At 39.1% G+C, this 23,803-nt stretch overlaps 1 protein-coding gene and 1 pseudogene across 2 annotated transcripts in view; both read left to right on the top strand.

Moving 5' to 3' along the window:
- Positions 1-597: 597 nt before the first annotated feature.
- USO1 (USO1 vesicle transport factor) overlaps positions 598-23,803 on the top strand; it is a 93,882-nt gene continuing 70,676 nt past the window's right edge. For both annotated transcript variants that reach the window (XM_040481084.1, XM_040481074.1), the window contains exon 1: positions 598-838. In XM_040481084.1, the coding sequence (XP_040337018.1) occupies positions 773-838 (66 nt within the window). In that variant the 5' untranslated portion in view covers positions 598-772. The remainder of the gene's footprint in view (positions 839-23,803) is intronic.
- LOC121040535 (uncharacterized) lies at positions 16,992-17,102 on the top strand (annotated as a pseudogene).

Below are 23,803 nucleotides of genomic sequence, written 5' to 3'. Positions count from 1 at the left end.
CGGCGTACCTGGTGTTAAGATCTAGGAATTCCTTTTAGAACAGGTTTGAAGAGCAAGAACTGAGAAATGCGCCCTCCAGTGGCAGTGGAATGAGGGGGCTCTACTACCCTTTTTACCACTGAACAAAGCCCTGTAAAGAAATGCAATTGGCGAGGATCAGAAGGCCACACGGCTCGTACTGCTAAAACACAAAACCAAACGAACCCTCCCAGGGGCCGGGACCCCTTACCTGTCACGTCGGCCGAAGTAAAATTTCACTTTCGACTCAACAAAATACGACCCCAGATTCGATAGCTTGCAGTAAGTCCCCCTCGGCGACAACCAAACACCCGCAAGCCAAAACACGTACACTACTGGTGTCCTCTCCAGCCGGCAGGGCCAGGCTTCTACCACGTGGGTGGTTGGGGCCAGCAGTAGCGACCCGAGAAGGGCGGGAGTAGGAGGCGTGTCCCTGCCGAGGGAGGTGGGACCTGCGCAGTGGGCGGGGCTTGGGCGGATCCGAGCTACCGGCCTCCTTTTTCCTACTTTTCCCCTTTGCCTTCGCCCTTGGAGCCGCCACGTAATGCCACGTCCCCGCGCATGCGCATCTTGACTGGTGGCGGCGGCTGTTTCCGGGCTTAGCGGGGGCTGGAGCGGCCGCCGAGTAGGAGGCGGTGGTGGCAGCGGCCACAGAGTGCAGAGTGCGGGCTTGGGGGCCAGGCCCTGCCGAGGGCAGGGAAAGTTACCTTTTCTTTCCCGAAGGTGCCGATAGAGCCGGTGGCTGAGCGACAAGATGAATTTCCTCCGCGGGGTAATGGGGGGTCAGAGTGCCGGACCCCAGCACACAGAAGCCGAGACGGTGAGAGGAGCGCGACGGGTCCGGGACTTGGGAAGGGTTCGGTCAGGAACGGGACGGAGGACTCGGGGGCCTGGAGGTGACTTCCCGCGCGCCACCGTGGGCCGGGGGTCCACATGCCGCCTCTCCCTTTGCTTCCCTTTCTCTCCTGAAACCCCCGAGTTATTCCCTTACGCCCCAGCGCAGCCCCCACCGCGGCGTTTCGGCCCGGCTGACAGCAGCCGCGCCCCGAAGCTCTGCAGGCCTGGCGTGAAGGGTGGTCCTCGTGTGATGCCGCCCCGTCAGGGCTCGATCCTGGGCACAGGGGGCCCGACTTGTCTTGTACACCCCTCGGGGCCGTGGGCCCTTGACTCCTTTCCCCGGACCGAGAGGAACCTGAAGTCCTGCTTCCTCCGGCGCAGCCTGGAATGGGGCATGGGGGAAAACTGCAAGAAGGTTTAAAACCCAGCTGTTGACGAGAGCAAGTGGCTAAGAATAAAACGATAGTTTGGGGGCACAAAGCCACCTGCTCCTGTCCCTTCAACTGGAGGAAGGTCGTTCTGCCAGGTGTTATTAGTTCAGACCTCGTTTTTCGGGTTCCTCCAACTATATGCCATTTGGGAAATACTCGATTGGACGTACAGGGATGTTTCGCGCTCAAACCGCTTTGGGACACATCCCCCGGCTTTCCCTTACACTCTCCCCATTCAGAAGTCTGAACCCTTGGTAACACGATTTGCAGCGTCACTTTACAGAATTGTTAGCCACTGAAAACAGTATTTGCTAGTTGGTTAAGTTTAGGATCAGCTTACTTTGAAGTTTGGTTGGTGTTATTAGAAGTGAGTGTGTGTGACACTTTTAAAATAAACTATGTGAGGGTAATTTTAGATCTGCAGAAAAGTGACAAAGGATGACATTTTAAAGGTAAACTTTGGATAGTATTCATGAACATAACTGGAATATCTGTGAACGTAGGTCCTGTGTTCTGTGTTACTGGGATCTTGAAGGATAATAATAGCTTTCATTTGTCAAGCTCTTACCTTGAGGTAGAGGCTTACCTTGAGGCTGAGCTCTTTGTAGTCATATTCTCCTTCACTCTAACCACGCTGCAAGATAGATGATAGTATTTTCACTTTACAAATGAAGAAATGAGGTTTAGAGAGGTAAAGTAACTTGACCAAGGTCACACGGCTGGTAGTAGTAGAGCCAGGATTCAACCATGGTTTGCGTTAGTTCCTAGCCTAGGTTTTCTTGCTGATGCCCATATTTTTTATTTTTTTATTTTTTTAAGTTTATTTATTTTGAGAGAGAGAAAGAGCATGAGCAGGGGAGGGGCAGAGAGAGGAAGGGAGAGAGAATCCCAAGCAGGCTGTGACAGAGCTGGGTGTTGGGCTTGATCTCACCAACGGTGAGATCATGACCTGAGCCCAAATCAAGAGTCCAAGGCTTAACCAGCTGAGCCACCCAGGTGCCCATCCATGTTTTAATACTTTCTTGGGAATTTTGGAAATTTATGTAATATTATTGAAATCAACCTCATAGATCTGGATTAGAGCTGTTTGAAGCAGAAGTTGAAAGCTAGTGAGTCTGGTTTTTTTGTTTTTTTCATTTGAAAATCAGGAGATTTTGTACAATATTAGTGTGCACACACACATCCCTGATTTTGGCTTCTTTGTCTGCTCGCATGGCTACAAGGTCCCCAGGCTGCCCCGTTTATAAGACCATGCTACCTCCAGATTACCAAAGTCACAGCCTACCTGTTGAGCTTTTGTTCATTTATTTTATGTCTGACATTTTTTGTTTGAGGCACCAAGTATGGCTTATTAGAGCTTGCTTTGGCATCAGACCTTGATTTGAATCCTTGCCTTCCACCCCTAATTTTATTGGACCAGGCAAGAGTTGGAGGATACCCTGCGTAACGGAAGGGAACCACCTGCCTGCTCTTATTGGTGTAAATGAGGATTAAATGAAATAGGAAACAGAGCCTGGCACTTAGTATAGTTTTTATTGCGTGTTTTTTTTTTAAACATTTATTTATTATTGAGAGACAGAGAGAGACAGAGCATGAGCGGGGGGAGGGGCAGAGAGAGAGAGGGAGACACAGAATCCGAAGCAGGCTCCAGGCTCTGAGCTGTCAGCACAGAGCCCGACTCGGGACTTGAACTCATGAACTGTGAGATCATGACCTGAACCGAAGTTGGACGCTTAACCGACTGAGCCACCCAGGTGCCCCAATTGCATGTTTTTTTTTTTAGAGGAAGACTGTTTTTTCTTTTTCTTTTTCTTTTTTTTTAATAGTTGGCCTTGTCACAATGACTTCTGTAGAAAAGGTGGTGTACAATTGAGTATAGAATTTTAAAGCTGGAAGGCCCTTTGCAGATCATCCAGCTTAAACACCCTCATTTTACAAGTTAGGAAACTGAAGCACAGTGCATTAAAGCAAGTTGTACAGTATGAGACTAGAACTCTGATCTTGCCAGTGAATGGAACAATATAATTTTTACATCATGATTTCAAATGAAGCTTGAGTATCACTTGTGTATGTTGTTTATGTAAACTGAAAGGAAAGTGAGAGCCCTTGTTCTTGCCTAACTTTGAGTATGCATACTCAAAATTGGAAAAGTAATTTATGAAGAGAATTAATAGCTTACTCCAAGTTACACAGTGCATAAAATTTGTTTACCATCTCATTCAACAGATAAAGGGGGTCATAGGTCACTAGTTTTGAAGGTGTTTGTAGGGACTCCTGGGTGGCTCAGTCTGTTAAGCGTCCGACTTTGGCTCAGGTCATGATCTCGTGGTTTGTGGGTTCAAGCCCTGTGTCCGGCTCTATGCTGACAGCTCAGAGCCTGGAGCCTGCTTCAGGTTCTGTCTCCCTCTCTCTCCTCTCCTGCTCATGCTCTCTCAAAAATAATAAATGTTAAAAAATTTAAAAAAAAACAACGTATTTGTGGAGCATCATAGAGTGAGTGGTACAATATTAAATATTTTAATTGGCGATTTGATCTGCCCTGGATATTTTAGTTGCCAGAGTTGGGAACCTCTAACTTCTACATAATTGTTTAATATTTTGTAATTTTTTCCATTTCTCTAAAATTAAGTTGTTTTCATTGTGGTTTTCCATCTTTTGTGCTTTTCTCCTCTTTTTCCCAGCAGAAAGCCTCTTTTCTTTGTCTCAAGTCTACCTGTCCTTTATTTTAATTAATTTTATTATCTTGTTTTTTTTATTTTTTAATTTATTTTTAAAGAAGATTAAACAGATTTTAATCTCTGCACCCAATGTGGGGCTCAGACTTACAACCCTGAGATCAAGAGTTGGATGCTCTACCAACTGAGCCAGTTAGACACCCCTAAAGTCTACCTGTCCTTTAAATCCACCCCTTTTCCCCCACCAAGCTGCAAATAATCTCTTTCCCCTCTGAACAATCTTCATATTTTAACTAGATTGTGCATTTCTTATGCTTTCTACCTTTCCCTACCATTTGTATATGTTTCACTCTTCTGGACTCTTAAAAATCTTTTGGGCAGAGTTCATACGTATTTTAATCTTTGTTTTTTCATAGTAGTAGATACTCGGTAAGTATTTGTTAAATGAATGAATTATAGTGTTATATGAAAGAAATCCCAGATCTATAATCATAGCAGCTTATGAATTGCTAAGTGGTAAAACAATACTTTTTAAAGACTGCTGGAATCAAAGTTCTGGAATGGTCGATGTTCATTTTGTCAAACTTTTTACTTAAGGGATTTTTCAAATTTACTGTGCCTTTAGTGCTTTCCTGCTTTCTCTTACTGAACTTAAATATCTTCTAAATGTGTTAGAGTTACATTATTGATTTAAAAAAAATTTTTTTAAGGTTTGTTTATTTATTTTGAGAGAGAGAGAAAGTACAAGCAGGGGAAGGCCAGAGAAAGAGGGAGACAGAGGAGAAAGAGGGAGCCAAGCAGGCTCCCCACTGACAGTGTGGAGCCGAATGCCGGGCTTGAACTCACATCTGATCTGAGACCAAGAGCCGGATGCTTAACCAACTGAGCCACCCAGGCACCCCATATTTTTTATTTTTTTTTAAGATTTTATTTTTAGGTAATCTCTACACCCAACATGGGGCTTAAACTTACAACCCCAAGATCAAAAGTCGCATGCTTTATGACTGAGCCAGCCCGATGCCCCATTACTGATTTATAATACCTAATTCTTCATCCTCTCAGTTAAGAGTAACTTTTTTTTTTTAAATAATCCCCAAGATATTATCCCAACTTTTCAAAGGGACTTTTTTAAAAAATTTTATTTATTTATTTATTTGGACAGAGGTGGGGGAAGGGACAGAGAGAGAAGGAGGGAGATTATCCCAAGCAGGCTCTGCTGTCAGCACAGAGCCCGATTGCAAGCTTCCATCTCACAGACTGAGATCATGAACTGAGCTGAAATCAAGAGCCCATAGCCCAACCCACTGAGCCACCCAAGTGCCCCAAGAGTAACTTTTGATTGGTGTTAAGATGCTTTCTAGAGACATAGTGTTGTATCATAGGATAGTCAATAATTCTATAAAATTCTAAAAAATATTTTAAGTGTAGAATTTCATCCACATTAAACCTTTCATATTTTAGAGTCAAATACTTTTAAATTTTATTTCTCTTTTTTTTTTTTTTTTTTACTTTAGAGACAGGCACTGATTTCTGGTGACTGAAGCCTCCTTAGTCTTGACATACTTTGCAGGGTACAAATAAACACTAATTATAGTAAAAGTCCTACTTATTTTTTTTGAATGCTAACACATTTAATTTTCCATCTACTTTTCATGTAATAGCTTTTTTTGTTTTAAAGCTAGTTTCTTGAAAATCCCAAGAGAAATATTAACTGCATTTGATGATAAATCATAGGGGATTTTCTTTTCTCAAGTTGTATCCCAAGGCATAAAGGTTGCTTAAGTCCAGAAGAAGTATGTGGAATTACTGTACTGATAAAGTCATCTCTTTTTGTTTTTAATGTTTATTTATTTTGGGGGATGGGGGTAGGGTCAGAGACACAGGGAGAGAGAGAGAGAGAATCCCAAGCCAGGCTTCATGCTGTCAGCCTGAGCCTGACACAGGGTTTGATCTCACCAACTATGAGATCATGACCTGAGCCGGAATCAGGAGTTGTGTGCTCAACTGACTGAACCACCTATGTGCCCCAGGTCATCTCCTTTTAGATCAGATGTTGATCAGCTGGCTTAAAAAGCAAAAGGGCTAACAATATAGAGACAGCTGTAGTTTCTTGTAATAAAAATTGTTGTTAAGGAATGTGTGTTTAAATTTAGACATAGTTTTGGTTTGGTCAAACATGTCTTATACCTCGTTACTATAAATGTATAGTCTAAAACTCCTGTTTGGGTTCAAGTTTCATATTAATAACGAAGTCAGTGTCATCACTGATATGTGTTTTCTCTCTTGGTTCTCTTGCAATAACAATGTCAAAGAAAACCATAATAATGATTTGTGTTTTGATCACTTCTATCCAACCAAAGATGTCTCATATTCTTTTTAAGTAGTGTCTGTTGAAAACTATATGGATTTTTTTAAAGGTTATTATGTAGATTATTAAGGGAAATTAAAAAAAAACCTAGAATTGTTTAAATATTACACACCCTACCAGTAGCAAGGTATGTTTCAAAAAATATGAGTAGATGTACTTAAATTTGTTATCAAGAAGTATGTTGGGTGATGATCAGAAACAAAACAAAAAGCCTAATATTGATGCAAGGTTTATTAATAAGCAGTTTTCAAATATATTCAACATGTAGATATAAAGTAAGTTGTGTTTATGAATTTTATTAGACCAGATCCTTTTTTCCTCTGGAAACCTTATAGATCTGAGTGTTCTGAAGAACATACTTTGGGAAAACTTGTCCTAGAGAATATATATTTTTTTTTAATTTTTTTTTTCAACGTTTATTTATTTTTGGGACAGAGAGAGAGCATGAACGGGGGAGGGGCAGAGAGAGAGGGAGACACAGAATCGGAAACAGGCTCCAGGCTCTGAGCCATCAGCCCAGAGCCCGACGCGGGGCTCGAACTCACGGGCCGCGAGATCGTGACCTGGCTGAAGTCGGACGCTTAACCGACTGCGCCACCCAGGCGCCCCAAGGATATATTTTTAAAAAGAATACTGCATTTTAAGGGGTGCCTAGGTGGCTCAGTCGGTTAAGTATCTGACTTTGGCTCAGGTCATGATCTCACGGTTCATGGGTTCGAGCCCTGCGTCGGACTGTGTGCTGACAGCTCAGAGCCTGGAGCCTGCTTCAGATTCTGTCTCTCTCCCTCTCTGCCCCTCCCCCACTCACACTCTGTCCCTCTCTCTGAAAAGTAAACATTAACCAAAAAAAAATTTTTTTTAAGTCTTTTACTATTGTCAGTTTTATGCAGCTCATGAAGTGTTGCCAATTTAAATACCTAAAAGATTGGGGTGCCTGGGTAGCGTAGTCAGTTAAAGCATCAGACTTTGGCTCAGGTCATGATCTCGTGATTCATGGGTTCGAGCCCCACGTTGGCTCTGCTGACAGCTGAGAACCTGGATCCTGCTTCAGATTCTGTGTCTCCCTCTCTCTCTCTGCCCCTTCCCGGCTCATGCTATCTCGCTCGCTCTCTCTCTTTCTCTCTCAAAAATAAACAGACATTAATAAATAAATAAAAGATAAAATAAGTCCTGGTGCTTTGTGGTTTGAGAACTAATTGTAATCACTCTTGAATCTGATTATCGTTTAGGAGAGAATTTGAAATTTTCTTATGTAAATTTGCTGATAGCGAATACCATTTTGCTCTCTTTATGTATTCACATTTTATTTATACTGCATTGGTTTTTTTTTGCCTGTTGTGGATATCCTAGAAAAGGCCTGCTTATATTTTTATACCTCAGGCAGAAATGCTATAAACATTTTTGTATAAAAAATTACCTTTAATTTGAAAGCTGGTGGTGTTAAGACTTTGAGATGCTAACCTTTGTGATAGGTTAATTGGTAGACAAGTTTCATAATGATGCCTTGCTTGGAAAAAATGTTCTTTTGGAAAGCATTGTTCTTTTCTTAGAGAAAACATGGAGAATAAATGAAGCAGTATATTAGCTTGGCTGACTTACTGGTAATTGTAATGGAAATTGATTGTATTAGATTCATTGGATTTATTTGCAAAGAGACTGGTGTTTGACTTTGTAATGTTCCCACATCTTTTTTTAGATCATAATAATTTAGGTCATCTGAAGATAGGACTGACCTTTGCTTTTTTTTTTTTTTTTTTTTCCTTCATAAAACCTCTTAGTTGTAGAGTTCAATTTAAAATAAATTTCTGGTTCTTGGGGCACTTGGGTGGCTCAGTCGGTTGAGCATCCAACTTCGGCTCAGGTCATGATCTCATGGTTTGTGAGTTCAAGCCCTGTATCGGGCTCTGTGCTGACAGCTCAGAGCCTGAAGCCTGCTTCGGATTCTGTGTCTCCTCCTGCTCTCTCTGTCCCTCCCCTGCTTACACTCTTTCTCTCTTTCTCCCTCTCTCTCTCTCTCCAAAAATAAATAAACAGTAAAAAATATTTAAAATAAATTTCTGGTTCTTTTGTGCTCTGAAACACTAATTTTTTTTAATTTTTAAAATTCTTTATTTTTGAGAGAGAGAAAGACACAGAGTGTGAGAGGGGGAGGGTCAGAGAGAGGGGGACACAGAATCCGAAGCAGGCTCCAGGCTCTGAGCTGTCAGCACAGAGCCCAACACTGGGCTTGAACTTGTGAACCACGAGATCATGACCTGAGCTGAAGTAGGACGCTTAACCAACTGAGCCAGCCAGGCGCCCCGAAACACTAGTATTTTTTGTTTGTTTGTTTGATTAAAACACTGTAAATGAATTGATTATTGGTTAACATGAATTATTTTAGTCCTGCAGTAAATAGTCATGGTTAGGGAAGTTCTCTCCAGGGAAGCTATAACTACTTTTTAAACTTCTTGGAGGCAGTTATATGATCAAATAAGTTGGTATTAGATGTTTGATAAATATTTACGGAATAACTGGTTGAATGAGATTTTTTATTTTATTGTTATTATTATTTTTTAAAATTTTTTAATGTTTATTTTTGAGACAGAGAGAGACAGAGCATGGACAGGGGAGGGTCAGAGAGAGGGAGACACAGAGAGAGGGAGAAACAGGCACCAGGCTCTGAGCCATCAGCACAGAGCCCGACGCGGGGCTCGAACTCATGGACCGCGAGATCGTGACCTGAGCCGAAGTCGGCCGCTCAACCGACTGAGCCACCCAGGCGCCCCTATTATTATTATTTTTTAATGTTTATTTTTGAGAGAGAGAGAGCACAAGCTGGGGATGGGCAGAAAGAGAGGGGACAGAGGATCCAAAGGGGGCTCCGCACTGACAGCAGCGAGCTGATGCGCAGCCAGAACCACAGCCAGAACCATGAGATCATGACCTGAGGCAAAGTCAGACACTTAACTGACTGAGCTATCTGTGCTTCCCTGAATTAGATTTTTTAAATTGGCATTCCTGTCCTTCATATTTGTATGTCAGTTAAATAGTTACTGAATACTAAAAAAATATATGGGTTTCTCCTAGGAATTGTCAGAAAATACTGCAAACTGCATTATGGCAGTGTCTTTAAATTGTATTTTCAGCATGCTGGTTTTTTTTTTTTTCAAGTTTATTTATTTTGAGAGAGAGCATACTACACACCATTGTGCACAAGTCGGGGAGGGGCAGAGAGAGAGAGGGAGAGACAGAATCCTAATCAGGCTTGAGCTATCAGTACAGAGCCCAACAGGGGGCTCCATCTCATGAAATGTGAGATCATGACCTGAGCTGAGATCAGGAGTCAGATGCTTATCCGTCTGAGCCATCCAGGCACCCCAGCATGCTAGTTTTATGCCACTTGCCTTTTTCCCCTTTTACTTTTCAGTGGCTTTTCATTTTCACGTTTCTCATCTCACTTTCTTCTTTCCTAGTCACTCCCATCACATTGCTGCTTTTTTGATCTCCTTTGTTTATCTCTGAATAAAAGTAAATGGCACTATTGGTTAGCAAAGTAAACAAATATTAAATTCAGATTATTAGGTTATCATTCTGATTATGCTCAATTTACCAATTGTTAGTGGGATTATTTGCCCTTTTCAGTTTTGTCTTGGTAAGTGGAATTGTGAATCTCAGTTGACAATTACTAAAAATGATGAAGAGTTCTGATACATAATCACCTGCATGAGTTACATTATCTTACGCATACTCTCTTTTTCATTAGCTTTTTAATTTTTTATTACACAAAATGGCAAACAATACTAGTAAAGTTTAAGGCCTGCTTGACTACCATCTCCAATTTCGTACTCTTTCCAGAAATAACCATGATTCTTAATGTGATATAAATCCTTCCAGAGTTTTATGAATAGTTATACATTTATACAATATAAAATTATATATTGTATGATCATATTTACCCTTTTTTTCATAAATGATATACCATTTATAGTGTTTTGCAGCTTACATTTTTAATTGGTTGTTAGGTCTTAGAGATCTTTGCATGTTAAAACATAAAGCTACTTTATTAGAATTATTTAAAATACCAGATTTCCAGTTACTTTGTTAACTACACTATACTGAGGCTATAAAAGCATCTTGATAACAGGATACATGTGCATTTATTTTGAGAGAGAGAGAGAGAAAGGGAGAGCGCATGCAAGCAGGGACGGGACAGAGAGAGGGAGAGAGAATCTCAATCAAGCTCTGTGCTGTCAGTGCAAAGCCTGACTTGGGGCTCCGTCTCGCGAGCCATGAGATCATGACCTGAGCAAAGCCAAGAGTCAGATGCTTAACCAATTGAGCCACCCAGGCGCCAGGATACGTGTCTAGTTCATCACTGTATTTATCGCTCAGAGCACCTAATACTTAGCATAATATAAATTGAAGAACTATTGTCTTTTGCGTTTTTCCTTATTACCCCTTTCCGGTCTTTCTAAATAAAATTAACTCTGGGTTAAATTTTATCCAATATACATCCAATATGTGTATATATACATGTATATATATATGTGTATATATATGTATATACATATATATATGTACGTATACATATATACATATATAAACATATGTCTATACATATATATGTACGTATACATATGTGTATACGTACATATATATATACATGTATATATATGTTTTTTTTTTAGAACTGTTTTTTGTTAATATATAGTATTCTGTTGTTTAATACAAGAGTCACAAACTCAAATCCCAATAGTGTCAGTTGGGTAACATCACTGTTCATTCCAGCAGGTCAGGTTAAAGGAGAGCAGAGTTCTGGCTGAAACTGGAGCCTGTGTATCCTGATTTGAGAGCATAGATAGTGCTCAACCCCAGCCAGTTGGTGCCTCCAGAAATGCAGGCTCAGAGAGCCAATTTAATGTAATGGTTAAGCACTCAAACTGCTTCACTTTGAATCCTGTCCAACTCCTTACTAGTTTTCTGAACTTGGATTTACCCACCGTACCTCACTTTCCTCATCTCTAAAGTGTGGATAATAATAGTGCCTGTTGTATAGCGTTTTTATGTAGATAAATGAATTTTAAATACATAGATCTTTAGCAAAGACTGGCACATACTAAATGCTGTACATTGCCATATAATAACAGTTCTGAGATGCACATTAGCATGCAAACATCTCTGAAATCACCTTGCATCATGTAATTATAATTGGCAATATTTCTCTTTGCTTGGTGTTACATTAAAAAATGGTGGATCTTGTGGCCCAGTTGCTAGAATATGCAACTCTTGATCTGGGGGGTCATGAGTTCGAGCCCCACATTGAGCATATAGATTACTTTCAAAAATGGTGGATCTTATAATTGATGGCTTCTTAGATTGTGTGAAATACAGTATTAGCTATCATTAGCTATCAGGCTGATTTTCCTCCAGAAAAGGTGGAAATATGGATGTCTATATAAAATCTTTCAATTTTTAGATACTGGCTTAAAACTTACCTTAAATACTGTGTAGGCCAAATAGATCTTTCAGATAGTATACAAAACAAATGTGTTATTACTTACTATGAAAGGTTAAGTATTTTTAACTTACTCTTTTATTTTTATTTTTTTCAATGTTTCTTTTTGAGAGAGAGAGACATAGAGTGCGAGCAGGAGAGGGGCAGAGAGAGAGGGAAATACAGAATCTGAAGCAGGCTCTAGGCTCTGAGCGGTCAGCACAGAGCCTGATGCAGGGCTCGAACTCACAAACAGTAAGCTCATGACTCGAGCCAAAGTGAGACGCTTAACCAACCTGAGTCACCCAGGCGCCCTGAGTATTTTTAACTTATTCTAAGTGTTGAGTATTAAGTAGCCTTAGAGTTTATCCTTTATTCTTCCATCTTACAGATGATGAACCTGACTTAGATTATATTTAAGGTACAGTCAATCCTTGTTATTCATCTATTCCATATTTGCAAATTCATCTATGCTAAGATTTCTTTGTAACTCCAATATCAGTACATCTAGTCCTTGCAGGTTGTGGACATGTGCAGGGTAGTGAAAAATTTGAGTCACCTGATCTGTGTGTCCCCAGTTGAGGTCAAACAAGGAGATACTCTGCCTTCTTGTTTCAACTCTCATATTAAACCAGTGTCCTTTTCACAGCCTATTTAGTGTCATGTTTTTTGCATTTTGGTGCTTCTTGTTGGTGATTTTGCTGTTAAAAATGACCCCACATGTAGTGCTAAAGTGCTGTCTAGTGTTCTAAAGCACAAAAAGGCTGTGGTGTTTTCACAGAGAAAATATGTGTGTTATAAAAGCTTCCTTCAGGCATGAGTAATAGTGCCGGTGACTGTGAGTTCAGTGTTAATGAATCAAGGACATGTATTGAAAAAGATATCTTTAAAGAAATATACATAAAACAAGGTTATGTATTGGATTGATTGGGGAAAATGTGACCACAGGCTCACAGGAACCTAGCACTGTATTTCTCTTAGATGCAAAGGTTCAGTATCTGCTAATTCATTGTCTGTGGTCACTTACAGAACATAACTACTGTGGCTAACAAGAATCAACTGTATTCAGAAAGTAGATAAACAGTGAGTCAGTCAGGTGCTATGTTAGAGCACATAAGAGAATAAAAGCAAGGTCTAATAATTCTGGAAATTCCTTTAAATTTTTCTGGTTAGTTATTGAAGCAATAGTGAAAACATGCTTATTGTAAATAATTCATATCACTATGTAGTCTAAAATTTCCCCTTCTTCCTGTCACAATCTCATTTCCCATTGCCAAGGGTAATTGCTAATGAAGTTTGGCATACATCCTTCCAGAATATTTTCTTTGCAGTTACCAATATGTTTATGATACAAATGAGTTTTTTTTTTTATAAGAGTAGCATATGGGGTACCTGGTGACTCAGTTAAGCATCTGGCTCTTGACTTCAACTCAGGTCATGATCTCATGGTTCGTGAGTTCAAACCCTGCATTAGGCTTGTGCTGACAGTGCAGAGCCTGCTTGGGATTCTCTCTCTCCCTCTCTCTCTTCCCCTCCATTGTCATAGCTTTCTTTCTCAAAATAAATAAACCAAAAAAAAAAAAAAAAAAAAGAGTGGCAGAGTTAATTAAAAATTTAATAGTAGATGAGGCACCTGGGTGGCTCAGTTGGTTGAGCATCCAACTTTGAGTCAGGTCATGATCTCATGGTTCGTGAGTTTGAGCCCCACATCAGGCTCATTGCTGTCAGCACAGAACCCATTTTGGATCCCCTGTACCCGCCCTCTCTCTGCCCCTCCGCCACTTGCACTCTCTCAGAAATAAACATTAAAAATATATATATTAGAAAATTTAATAGTAGGTACTAGAATTTTTTCTATTCACTAATCAGTAAACATAGATTCCCATAGAGTTTAAAAAATATTTACAGGGGCGCCTGGGTGGCTCACTCAGTTAAGTGGCTGACTTCAGCTCAGGTCATGATCTCACAGTTCATGAGTTCAAGCCTTGTGTTGGGGCTCTGTGCTGACAGCTCAGAGCCTGGAGCCTGCTTCGGATTCTGTGTCTCCCTCTCTCTCTGTTCCTCCCCCGTTCACAGTCTGTCTCTGTCTCAAAAATAAATTAAGATGAAAAAAAAGTAAAAAATAAAATAAAAAATATTTACAAATTTCTTTGTTTCAGGCAAATAGGCTGAAGTATCTTCTTTTGTTGTTACCAGTTTTCCGTTCTGTAACCTTACATGTCTTGTCTGTATTTATATTTCTCTTTATTCAGGCAGTGAAATTCTGGGAAGGTTACTTGTTTCAAGGGTACAGAATGGTTATCTGAAATGTTGTGCTTTATAGTCTACTGAGATAATGACTATTTTGGTAAAAAGTCTAGGTATAAACATTTCTGACTTTTTAACAAAGTAGACTTGATTACCTTCTTCTGTATTAGATCAATAATGGCAGCAAAATGTTAATTAAGGAGAAAATGGTATTAAAATATGTGGGATTTAAACCTTTCACTCCCTTTCCAACTCTCCCATCATGTCGATGAGAGTGTTGAAGATTCAGACAAGAGTTTGTGACTTTAAATACCCAGTATAATTATGAATTTTGCTTTAAAATTTTTTTAGATTTATTTATTTTGAGACAGAGACAGAGAGAGAGATTACAATGTTGGGGCAGAGAGAGAGAGAGAGAGAGAGAGAGAGAGAGAGAGAATCCCAAGCAGGCTCTGCACTGTCTGCACTGAGCCTGACGTGGGGTTTGAACTCACGTACTGTGAGATCATGGCCTGAGCTGAAACCAAGAGTTGGACGCTCAACCAACTGAGCCACCCAGGCACCCCTTATGACTTTTGCTTTAAACAAGTTGGCTTCCTTGTTTGGTTTCTGAGATAGTGAGTGAGTTGCTAGTAACAAAGTCTCTCACCTCAGGATCCCATTTGGGACACTGAATACATTTATCCTTTAAAACACTGCCTTTTTCCTTATGGTAATATGCTCATTCACTCTGCTTCCCTACTTTTCCACCTGCTTTGTTGTTGTTACTCATTACCCACACTTCTGGCTATATCCAAACCAGTGCTTAACTTGGGGCCCTCTGACCAACTAGGCTATGTAAAGTCGTACTCTCCACCTAATCACTATCTCATTTCCCTAATTATTCCCCTTGTCATACTTATCACTTTCTCTCTTTATCTTAATTATTTTTAATTTGTGGTCTCCTTGCCATTATCATTTCATTAGAATAGGTACCTTCTACAGTGGCTCACTGGTATTCCCCCAGAATAAAATTTTGCAGTGCTTTGCAGAATGTTAAACACTTTACTAATATTTCTCTAACTGTCTGTGGTGAAACACCAGTTGCTTTAGTTTTATTTTTTTAATTTCCAATTAATCACAGACCAACACCTCTATAAAATACAATAAAAATGAGTTGTTGGGAAGATGGAGTGACAGTACACGTAGACACACTCGTGTGCGTAAAAATGTTAAGCCCTATTTTTTTTTATATAGCCGTACAGTTATCCAGTTGTAGAAGTTTCTAAATGTGTGGTCCCAGTTTCAGAACTTACCTTGTCACAGACCACTGCTTTCTGGTTGCACTGATCACAGCCCCCATGGGGGTAGCAGCACTCTGATATTTGTTGAATGAATGGATGAACCACCACTTAGGATTATGGTACTGAATTCTTCAGATATATTGCTCCTTTGACCTTTATTCTTGTCAAAACCCAGAGTGTTTGCTGAGATATAGAAGAATGATTGCTGGTTCATGATTTCAAACTTCAGCTAGCTTTATTTATTTATTTATTTATTTAAAATTTTTTTTTTTAACTTTTTTTTTTTTTTTTTGAGACAGAGAGAGACAGAGCATGAATGGGGGAGGGGCAGAGAGAGAGGGAGACACAGAATCGGAAACAGGCTCCAGGCTCTGAGCCATCAGCCCAGAGCCCGACGCGGGGCTCGAACTCACGGACCGCGAGATCGTGACCTGAGCTGAAGTCGGCCGCTTAACCGACTGAGCCACCCAGGCGCCCCTCAATCTTGATCTTAAGCCTGAATGATTTTTTGTTATAGAAGAATTGTATTTGGGCACCTGAGTGGCTTGATCGGTTAAGGTGTCCGACTTCGACTCAGGTCATGATCTGGTTGGTGGGTTCGAGCCCCGCATCAGGCTCTGTGCTGGCAGCTCAGAGCCTGCAGCTTGCTTTGGATTCTGTGTCTCCCCCTCTTTCTGCCCCCCCCCATTGGCTCTCTGTCTGTCTCTCTCAAAAATAAATAAACATATAAAAAATTTTTTAAGAAAAATTGTCCTAGTATCTAACTTAATTATCAAATTTCTCAGTTGCAAATTAAAATCTGCAAAATTGAATGGTCTGTTAAAAACATATATGATGGAAGTGACAGCCAAAAGCCTGATAGGATAGAAGAATACAAAAAAAGTCATAAGCTTGGTAACAATAAAGTTTGTTAATAATATTTATTGAATATTTGTAGGTGCCAGGTACTAGGCAAAACCTTTTATGTTCATTACTTTATTTAAAACCCAAGACGTTGGTCTTATGTATATCTTGGAGAGGACTTAGGTTTAAGTGCTAAGAAAGCTTATAATTATGTGTGTTGTTTAAGAAGACAGAGAAGCTGGTAATTAATTTTAGATTACTATCAGAAAAAGCTAAAATGAAAAGACCAGTTTGGTCCCTGACAGAAGGTATCGGAAATAACTCAGTCTAATGCTTCTAAATAAGTTGTTCTTATATTCACATTGATTCTCATTGGCTTGCACTATGGTTGACTGCTTTGAGTTCATCTTTAAGTTGCTAGAGAGAAAGTTCTGATTAAAATCCCCAATTTGGAAGAATATGTACTTGCTGTAAAAATCCAGGTTTAATCAGTCAGAAGCATGCTTATATTGTTAAAAATAGTCTTGATAGAGGGGCGCCTGGGTGGCTCAGTCGGTTAAGTGTCTGACTTCATCTCACGTCATGATCTCACAGTTCGTGAGTTTGAGTCCTGTGTTGGGCTCTGAGCTGACAGCTCGGAGCCTGGAGCCTACTTCAGACTGTGTCTCCCTCTCTGTCTCTCTCTGCCCCTCCCCTGCTCACACTCTGTCTCTCTTTCTCTCAAAAATAAACAAACATTAAAAAAAAAAAATAGTCTTGATAGATTATTTACCCAAACTCAAGAAAGAATGGATTTTATTTCTATAAGTATGAATCGCTTCTCGGCCTTTTGGCTAAGATCAAGTGTAGTATCTGTTCTTATCAGTTTAATTATTTCTATAAGTATGATAGTGATTAATTTTAATATTTGAAAAGGTACATTTTTCAACTAAAAATAGTGATTTGCTCATTAATCAGTTTATTGAAGCAGATACTTTGAACTTACTAGAAAAGAAATATGTTTTTAGCTAACATTTTAATCTTATATATTCTTATTTTTCCCATGTTATTTTAGATCAGCCATCATTCCCAGAGATACAAATTATTGTAAAAGGGGAAATTTTCTAATTTTAGAAAGTCTCTTTTGGTGTATTATTTTACTAGAACAAGTGTGTGTGTGTGTGTGTGTGTGTGTGTGTGTGAGAGAGAGAGAGAGAGATGAAAATTACATTTTTTGATTCATAGATGTATACAATTTAAAAACTCAAATTAGACCAATTTGGGGGGATGTTTTTATTATACAATGGGGACAGGACCCATGGGCAGAAAGAACTGCCTAGACCAATTTTATTGTGAATATGAAATGCTCTTTTATACATTAAATATGTGCAAACAATTACAAGGAAATAATTTTCAGTGCCTGAAACTCCTTCATATTGTCTGATGAACTACTTATCCTTTTTTTTTTGTAATGTTTATTTGGGGGGTGGAGGGGCAAGTGGGGGAGGGGCACAGAGAGAGGGAGACACAGAATCCACAGCAGGCTCCAGGCCATCAGTGCAGAGCCTGTCATGGGGCCTGACCCCATGAACCTCAAGATCATGACCTGAGCTGAAGTCAGATGTTCAACCAACTGAGCCACGCAGGCACCCCTGAACTACTTACTTATCCTTTAATTCTTGACTCAAGAATGGCATCCTTAATTATACCATTCTTTTTTTTCTATTAAAATTTTTATTTTATTTTATTTTTTTAATTTACGTCCAAGGTAGGTAGCATACTAACTACTGTACTGAGGCTATAAAAGCATCTTGATAACAGGATACATGTGCATTTATTTTGAGAGAGAGAGAGAGAATGGGAGAGCACATGCAAGCAGGGATGGGACAGAGAGAGGGAGAGAGAATCTCAATCAGGCTCTGTGCTGTCAGTGCAAAGCCTGACTTGGGGCTCCGTCTCGCGAGCCATGAGATCATGACCTGAGCAAAGCCAAGAGTCAGATGCTTAACCAAGTGAGCCACCCAGGCGCCTCTAAGGGGTAGATTCCTTAGTGCCCCTTACCCATTTAGCCTATCTCCCCTCCCACAACCCCTCTAGTAACCCTCAGTTTGTTCTCCATATTTATGAGTCTCTTCTGTTTTGTCCCCCTCCCTGTTTTTATATTATTTTCATTTCCCTTCCCTTATGTTCATCTGTTTTGTCTCTTAAAGTCCTCATATGAGTGAAGTCATATGATTTTTGTCTTTCTCTGACTGACTAATTTCACTTAGCATAATACCCTCCAGTTCCATCCACGTAGTTGCAACAGGCAAGATTTCATTCTTTTTGATTGGAGTAATTGGAGTAATACTCCATTGTATATGTATACACCACATCTTCTTTATCCATCGATGGACATGTGGGCTCTTTCCGTACTTTGGCTATTGTTGATAGTATTGCTATAAACATGGGGGTGCATGTGTCCCTTCAAAACAGCACACCTGTATCCCATGGATAAATGTCTAGTAGTGCAATTGCTAGGTCATAGGGTGGTTCTATTTTTAGTTTTTTGAGGAACCTTCATACTGTTTTCCAGAGTGGCTGCACCAGCTTGCATTCCCAGAGTAATACTCCGTTGTGTGTGTGTGTGTGTGTGTGTGTGTGTGTGTGTGTGTGTGTGTATATGCCACATCTTTTTTATCCATTCATCCATCGATGGACATTTGGGTTCTTTCCATACTTTGGCTATTGTTGATAGTGCTGCTATAAACATTGGGGTGCATGTGTCCCTTTGAAATAGCACACCTGTATCCCTTGGATAAATACCTAGTAGTGCAATTGCTAGGTCGTAGGGTAGTTCTAGTTTTAACTTTTTGAGGAACCTCCATACTGCTTTCCAGAGTGGCTGCACCAGTTTGCATTCCCACCAACAGTGCAAAAGAGATCCTCTTTCTCTGCATCTTTGCCAACATCTAGTGTTGCCTGAGTTAAATATACAATTCTTAAACAGTATCTGTCTTAATCTATTTGGGCTGCTACAACAGAAATATAATCTGGGTGTGGCTTAAACAACACGCATTTATTTCTCACAGTTCTGGAATGTGGGAGGTCCAAAATCAAGGCACTGGTAGATTCTGTGTCTGCTGAGGGCCTGCATTCTGGTTCCTCCATATATCTACTCACTGTGACCTACTTGGCAGGAAGGGAGACGGAGCTTTCTGGAGTCTCTTTTATAAGGGCACTGATTCCATTCATGAGGACTCTGTCTTCATTCCCTAATCACTTCCCCAAAGCCCCATCTCCTCATACCATCACATTAGGGGTTAGGATTTCTAAATTTGCATTGGGGGTGGAGGCCCAGGGAGGGGTGGGGGGAGGACATAAACATTCAGTCTGTAGCAGTTTCACTTTCACATAGAATTGACTGTTTTGTTTTGTGCCCCAGCTTTACTCAGCACTTACTTATATACCTTTAACTTGTTATTATTCTATATTTATGTGACTGTCTTCCTGTGCAAGTTCCGTGTGGTTAGAGACCATATCTTATTTTGGTTAGTACAAGAACAAATACATGTGTTCTCAGTGTGTGTATATTAACTGAGCAATGACTGCATTCTAGTTAAAAAAATTTGGACTTTATAAGCAACAGGGGGCCAATTGAGGATATTTTTATTATGGTAGTTTATTTTTTTATCAATTAAGAGCTTATTTCATACTATTAATTTTTTAAGTCTATTAGAGAGGGCATGAGCAGGGGAGGGGCAGGGAGAGAGAGAGAATCTCAAGCAGGCTCCACAGTCAGCGCTGAGCCCAGTGCAGGGGCTTGATCTCATGACCACAAGATCATGACCTGAGCTGAAATCAAGAGGCAGATGCTTTACCAACTGAGCCACTCAGGCACCTCTGATTTCATATTATTTTGATCAGAGTGAAGATAGCATTTGAAAAGATGTGTTCAGTCAGTCATGAAAATATCCTAGAAATTCCAATAAAACATAAACCATTTTGCTTTACTCCATTATTGCTCTTTTTTGTTTATAAAGGTAATTCCTATTTTATCAAAATTCAAACATGAGAAATAATGTAAAAAATGAACATTTCCAGCAACCTACCAAATGGCAATATGGTACATCGTCTTAATATTTTCTATACATATTCACATTGTTTATTAATAGTATCATATTAAACCAAAATGAACTAATGCCAAACATACTGCTTATAATTTTTGTCCACTTTTTTTCTATTAAAAAAAATGGCTCTGATTCATTCATTTGATCAACTGCATAGTTTCTGTGTACCATATGTTAATTACTCTCTGATTGATAGATGAACCTTTAGATTCCCCTCCACCTTTTTTTTTTTTTTTTTTTTTTCCCAATTAACAGAAATTTATTGCTCAAAGTTGTGAAGGCTGGAAGTCTGAGTTCTGGAGTGCCAGTTGCAGACTTCTTATTATATTATTATGTGGCGGGAACTGGATTTCCTTTTTAGCTATTAAAAGTATTGCTACAAAAAACATCCTAGTATAAAACGTTATGTAACTGTGGGGGTGTTTTTAAAGAGTAAATTCCTAGAAGTAGGAATGCCTGGCTAAAAAAAGGGTATGAATATTTTAGGTTGTAATTGTTTTTGCCAAATTGCCACTTTTTTAGGTTAGTTTCCCTTTCGTAGAATATAAGCAAGTTAATTAATATATCTTTGCCTAGCCTAGATATTTCTATTTTTTTTTTAATGTATGAAATTTATTGTCAAATTGGTTTCCATACAACACCCAGTGCTCATCCCAAAAGGTGCCCTCCTCAATACCCATCACCCACCCTCCCCTCCCTCCCACCCCCCATCAACCCTCAGTTTGTTCTCAGTTTTTAACAGTCTCTTATGCTTTGGCTCTCTCCCACTCTAACCTCCTTTTTTTTTTTTTTTTTCCTTCCCCTCCCCCATGGGTTTCTGTTAAGTTTCTCAGGATCCACATAAGAGTGAAACCATATGGTATCTGTCTTTCTCTGTATGGCTTATTTCACTTAGCATCACACTGTCCAGTTCCATCCACGTTGCTACAAAAGGCCATATTTCATTTTTTCTCATTGCCACGTAGTATTCCATTGTGTATATAAACCACAATTTCTTTATCCATTCATCAGTTGATGGACATTTAGGCCCTTTCCATAATTTGGCTATTGTTGAAAGTGCTGCTATAAACATTGGGGTACAAGTGCCCCTATGCATCAGTACTCCTGTATCCCTTGGATAAATTCCTAGCAGTGCTATTGCTGGGTCATAGGGTAGGTCTATTTTTAATTTTCTGAGGAACCTCCATAGATATGTCTATTTTAAAAAATTTATTGGGGTGCCTGGTGAACTTGGTAGAGTGTGCAACTCTTGATCTCAGGGTTGTGAGTTCGAACCCCATGTTGGGTGTGGAGATTGCTTAAAAATAAAATATTTTAAAAATAATTAAAAATGATTTTATTAAATGTATTAAAGTATGTAGAAAAGTATGCATGTCAAATACGTAAACCTCATACCTGAACACACCTATGTAACCAGCACCTAGATCAAGGAACAGAACATTATCAAGACCCAAAAAGTCCCCTTTGTATTCCCGGTCACTGTCGCTCTCCATGAGTAACCACTATCCTGACTTCTGCTAACACAGATTAATGTTACTTGTTTTTTTATTTTATAGAAATGATATCATAGAATATTTGGTACTATTATTTTAATTTTAGGGGCGCCTGGGTGGCGCAGTCGGTTAAGCGTCCGACTTCAGCCAGGTCACGATCTCGCGGTCCGTGAGTTTGAGCCCCGCGTCAGGCTCTGGGCTGATGGTTCGGAGCCTGGAGCCTGTTTCCGATTCTGTGTCTCCCTCTCTCTCTGCCCCTCCCCCGTTCATGCTCTGTCTCTCTCTGTCCCAAAAATAAATAAAAACGTTGAAAAAAAAATTAAAAAAAAAAAATTTAATCTTAGTGAGTCTGATAGGTAAAAATAACCTCATTGCTATTTTAGGTTGTATTTATCTTCATAACAACTGAGATTATCTTTGTGTATATCTCAAAGCTTTGTAAAAACAAATTGACAACACTCAAATATTAGCATATTTAGAGCACAAAATAAAAGACGGAAAATAAAAACAAAGCAAACCCCCAACTCTAGGATTATGATCATCTCCAAAATTCCTAAAGCTGAGTTTCTCCTTCAGTATCAAGTAGCCTTCAAGTGTTCACATTCAACAAATAATTGAAGAGTTTCTAGACACAGAAGGTCATATTTTGACACAGGGCTTTCTATATACTAACTATAGAGGATTCTGAGGCTGAAGCTCGAGTTCAAGCCCTGCATGGTACTAGAACTCAGTACTCCATGAGAGTTGGGAATCCGAGGTCTAGGACTGGTGCTAAGGTCTAGGGCTCGTAAAAAGCAGAAAATGCCTATAAATGATTTCAATTCCTAGTATCAGTTATAAATGACCTAGAAAAAATTAACAAAAGATGTACAAGACCCAAGTAAAGGAAATTATAGTCATACTTAGGAAAACTATTTTTGGACTAAGAAATTCTTTAAGCTGAAAGTAGCAAGCTTCATGTTTTCAAGAGATAGTTATGTAGTTTTTCTAATGGTAAAAAACAAATTGTGGTAGAAAAAGTCAATCAGTTATTTAATAAAGAGAAAGTTGTATTTATTTAATGAAGAGAAAGTTGTATTATTTATGTTTTGGAAAGTCAATGTAATTATTACAAAGGTAAATATAGTTTAAGGTAGAAATAATTTTTAAATGTGAGCAGTTAGAATGAATAAAATCAAAGAGTAAGGCTATGCTTGGTTATCATACTCTGTCTGCAGTATGAAGAAATGCAAATCAGCATAGTAAAGACTTTTAGAAATCCTGCAGTGCAGAAACCTATTTAATTTTATATAACCTTGTGTTTCCTGCTGGTTCTGCGATCATAAGAAATCTATTAATATCTTCTGGGACACTAGAAGTCTGCAGAACATAATTTGGAAAACAGTGTATGTATTTAAACACCACTAATTCAGATACATAGGATACAAAAGTGTGAGTGATATGCCATAATATTTATAGAATCTTAGTAACAGTCGTTAAAATAGTAACTGTTACAACTTAACAGGAGCCAAGTATCATGGTTTTAAGAACTATTCGTTATCAGATATTTTCAAATATTTTCATCCAGTTGGTGGTTTATTTTTTTCATTCTCTTGAGAGTATCTTTTGAAGAACAGAAGTGATGAGGTCCAGTTTATTTAGGTTTTCTTTATGGATTGTGCTCTTAGTATGTATGAGAAGTTTTTGCCTTATTAAAGGCTACTAGGATTTTCTCTTATGCTCTCTTCTAGAAGTTTTATAGTTTTAAGTTTCCAATTTTTTTTAATGCAATTTTACATGCACAGTTTAGTACTTTTGCTTCAGTGGGCTCATAATTTACATGTAGTTTTACAACTTGCTTTTCTTTTTTCCCCACTGTTTATTAAATCATTGTATTTTCATATCAGTACAGTTAATTGTTTTGAGTAGCTGCATAATATTCTACCAAAGAATGTATAATTTATTTTCTTCTTTTAAAAAAAAATTTTTTTAATGTTATATTTATTTTTGAGACAGAGAGAGACAGAACATGAGCAAGGGAAGGGGCAGAGAGAGAGGGAGACAC

Source organism: Herpailurus yagouaroundi, unplaced genomic scaffold, assembly GCF_014898765.1.
Source record: "Herpailurus yagouaroundi ecotype Mexico unplaced genomic scaffold, PumYag 28, whole genome shotgun sequence".
Classification (NCBI taxonomy): domain Eukaryota; kingdom Metazoa; phylum Chordata; class Mammalia; order Carnivora; family Felidae; genus Herpailurus; species Herpailurus yagouaroundi.
Note: the sequence above shows the minus strand (reverse complement) of the source record. Positions and strands in the feature narration are given on the sequence as shown.